General features: G+C 38.7%; 1 protein-coding gene across 1 annotated transcript; it reads left to right on the forward strand.

Annotated features, from left to right (window-relative positions):
* Nucleotides 1–2,793: 2,793 nt before the first annotated feature.
* Nucleotides 2,794–3,270, forward strand: LOC126822484 (myosin catalytic light chain LC-1, mantle muscle-like). Its single transcript, XM_050551412.1, has one exon. The coding sequence runs from the start codon at nt 2,794–2,796 to the stop codon at nt 3,268–3,270; it is 477 nt and encodes a 158-aa protein (XP_050407369.1).
* Nucleotides 3,271–3,739: the final 469 nt, after the last annotated feature.

Below are 3,739 nucleotides of genomic sequence, written 5' to 3' on the forward strand. Positions count from 1 at the left end.
TACACTGCTCGCCCAACCGGAAACAGCTTACAACGCGCGGCGCTTTCTAGCAGACGACAAAACTATTTCTGGCGATAAACATTTTCGATAGGAGAGAGAGAGAGAAATAGGGTTTAACGTCCACACGAAACAAACTAGGTCATTTCGGGACTAACATATGATTTAATTCTATTTCCATAATTCGTTTGCGCGTAGGGGTCTTTAGCAGTGGGAGGAAGCCGGAGGACCCGGAGAAAACCCAAGAGGTTGGATAGGCGACATTTTCGATAGGATAAAGCTTCTCGGCCGACTGACAAAATGAAAATGAAATAAAATGGTGTTTAGCGTCTTCCTCTTCTGCTCCATTCAGAATAATAAAGACGAGGGGTTATTTTACCTACACGGAACTTCGTTTTCTGTCCTGTCCGAACGACTAGACGTTGCACCACTGACAGAGGGGAAACCACGGCGGATATATCCTGGGGTACTCCTCGGCCAACACCGTGATTGAACTGAGGACCTCCAGGTTATTAGCGAGTCAGCAACTTACTCTCGGCTGAAAAAAAGTATAGCAAATATAATTATAAATATAGCTATTTTTAATATAGCTATTTAACCATTCGCGCCCCACCTCACCCGAACAGTACCTCATAGCAAACTTCGTGGCGAATATCTGTTTTCAACTGCCCGGCCAGCGAAGAAAAGTTAGGCATTTTTATCAAACCATTTAAAGATATCAACCCTATTATTTCCCTTTACAAATGCCGTAGGTACGTGGCTGGTCGCCATAAAGCATGGTGGCGAATATCAGTCATCAGTTTCCCGGTCAGTGAAGAAAGGTTAGACGTTAAACCCCATTTCATTTCGTTTTTATTTCATTAAAAAGCTATCAGATTTTTATCAAACCCTTAAAGATATCAACCCTATTATTTCGCGAAACAAATGCCATGGGTACGTGGCTGACCGCCATTAAGCTGATAAGAGGTTTCACTACGGTAAAATGTTAAGATTAAGAAGTCAGTGAGGTCTAACAGTATAAATCTTACCGTATAGTGTAAAATATCTACAACACAATCAGCGACTCTACTTAATCTCTGGACGATTAGATAACAAACCTACTTAAATTACAAACAAATTATATAACTATCGATACTTGAACAACCAGTCATATATAAACAAACACGACATTTTCTTCTGTCTTGTCTGCGATATCACCTCCGTGAAAGCGGGCGTTAAATAAAGCTATTTCACACTTTTTTGTTCTGATTGAATTGTTTTAAATAGTGAAATAAAATGGCGTTTAACGTCCTACTCCGTTTGTCCTAGTACACAGGGGACCTCAGTTTTTCGTCCCATCCGAACGACTAGACAGCTGTCCTTATCAGGCTCTCCGTCCTGCACCACTGACAACGGGAAATCACGTCGGAAAAACCCGATGAACTTTCTCGGCCTCCAGGCTAGCGAGCCAGCGCCTTACCCACTTAGCCACCGTGCATCCCGTTTTAAGTAATAATTTTATGGTCTCCTACATAACCTCGTGGTTTACTCCCAACCCTCCGGTTTCAAATAATTGCAATTATTAGTGTTCGGTGGACGTTAAACACCCCTCTTTGCGTTGGTACCCCTACTGCTAAAAACCAATATAAAATTGTATCCTAAGCTAGTTCCCAAATGACCTTGTTTGTGTGTAATGAACGTTAAATCTCTCTCTCTCTCTCTCTCTCTCTCTCTCACACACACACACACACCCACACACACACAAGAAAAAATGGTAAAAGTTTATAAAATTTTCCCCTATACTGGCCTCAATTTCCTTTCTCTGAAATGAAAAGGAGGTTTAACGTCCTACGGTTCTGCTCCGACTGGACTGATGAAGATGGGCATCGCCATACAGTGTACTTTGAGGGAAATTTTGCCCGGACAGCGACGCTATGGTTGACTTATATTTCGACATCCAGCTGTCATGGGGTTCTTGTTCGTAAAATTCAACCTACTATATACACTGCTCCCTACCTGGCTCCCCGCCCTGCACCACTGTCAAGGGGACGCCATATTGGAAAATCCCGAGTTCGGCAAAATTCTCCTCCCTGACATAATACGGTATGCGACAAAACCAAAATCACCAATAATCACAAAAAGTAAAATCTGATCTTAGTAAATTATCTCAAAAATGGGCTAATGTAATATGCCAACAAGTTTTTTTTTAAGCTGTTGATTATACCGGTAATTGTTTTATAATAGGCCTACCTGAGAAAAAAAAATTGTTACATATTGTCTTTTTTATCACATATTTGTGGGAGTTAACATATATCAGTTCGCGGGAGAAAATATCAAAAATAATGATCCATTTTGGCGGGAAAAAATTTGAAAGCCAGTGTTAGCCCTGTTGGTATTACACATGTGATCATAAAATTAATCGAATGTTTGTCTCAAAAGTATCGTGTTGAGGAGACGTTAAACCCCATTCCTGTCTACTTAAACTTTAAGATACTCTGATAAAAACATATGGTCGGATCACAGGGTATCGTTAATGTCTAATGTAAAATGTCGATTTCCAGATGTTTGATATGGTATTAATTAGTATTGAGTAATCACTGACCAGTCTAGATTATCATATGTTAGATATTACACGTGTATGTACTTATATGGTCAAGTAGGAGGGGAGTGTGTAGACCACATCAAACAGAGGTTATTGATACCGCAAACCATCGGGGTCCAGTTTAGATTCATATATAAATGATCACATTCTTCAAATCATTAGTTCGAGCATCTCTACTGTAGCAGTTCACATCCTAGGAAACCAGCTGATTCAAAATGTCTTCCCTATCTAAAGATACCATTGAAGAGATCCGTGAAGTTTTCGATTTGTTTGATTTCTGGGATGGACGTGACGGTGCTGTCGATGCCTTCAAAACTGGTGATTTGCTGAGATGTTTGGGTTTCAATCCTACACAAAGTTTCATCGAGAAACACGGAGGAACCAAGGCTATGGGTGAGAAAAATTATAAATTTGAAGAAATTTTACCCATCTACGAAGTTGTGTCAGGTTTAAAAGATACCGGTACTTTTGCTGACTTTAAAGAAGCTTTCAAAACCTTCGATCGTGAAGGTCAAGGATTCATCTCATCTGCTGAAGTGCGACAAGTTCTGGTTTCCCTTGGCGACAGAATGACAGACGAAGAAGTTGATGAAATCATCAAATTTACCGACACCCGCGAAGATTTGGAAGGAAATATCAAATACGAAGAATTTATTGAAAAGATCATGTCCGGACCTTACCCAGAGAAATAAGCGACAGAATTTTACAAATCCGGAACTTATCTGAAAAAAGTGCAAATAACTATCACCGAAGTAGTTCGCTGGTTCAATAAAAATGTGCATTCTTATACCTTGGCACCATCAGGAAACTAGGATTTAAAAAAATAAAAACATTAAAGGATTATTAACAAGGAAGATAAGATTCACAGGAAATCTAAAAATATGGTGTTTGAGATGTGACGTACTTTTAATTCAGTGTGTTATTTATTTGAACAGTTATTAATGCGTTATTTATTTAATGCGTTATTAATTTGATGCGTAATTTATTGAATACCTTATTTATTTAATTATTTTATTATCTGAAGAAACATATCACAATGTATCGGGGCAAATCAAACAGTAATTCTTCAGACTCTGTTGTGATAAAATAATAGCAGCCCACGATGAGGTAAATTAAAATGAATTGTTTTATATTCCACAGAAATGATTATTATTATAATAT

The sequence above is a fragment of the Patella vulgata genome, chromosome 5 (assembly GCF_932274485.2).
Source record: "Patella vulgata chromosome 5, xgPatVulg1.2, whole genome shotgun sequence".
Classification (NCBI taxonomy): domain Eukaryota; kingdom Metazoa; phylum Mollusca; class Gastropoda; family Patellidae; genus Patella; species Patella vulgata.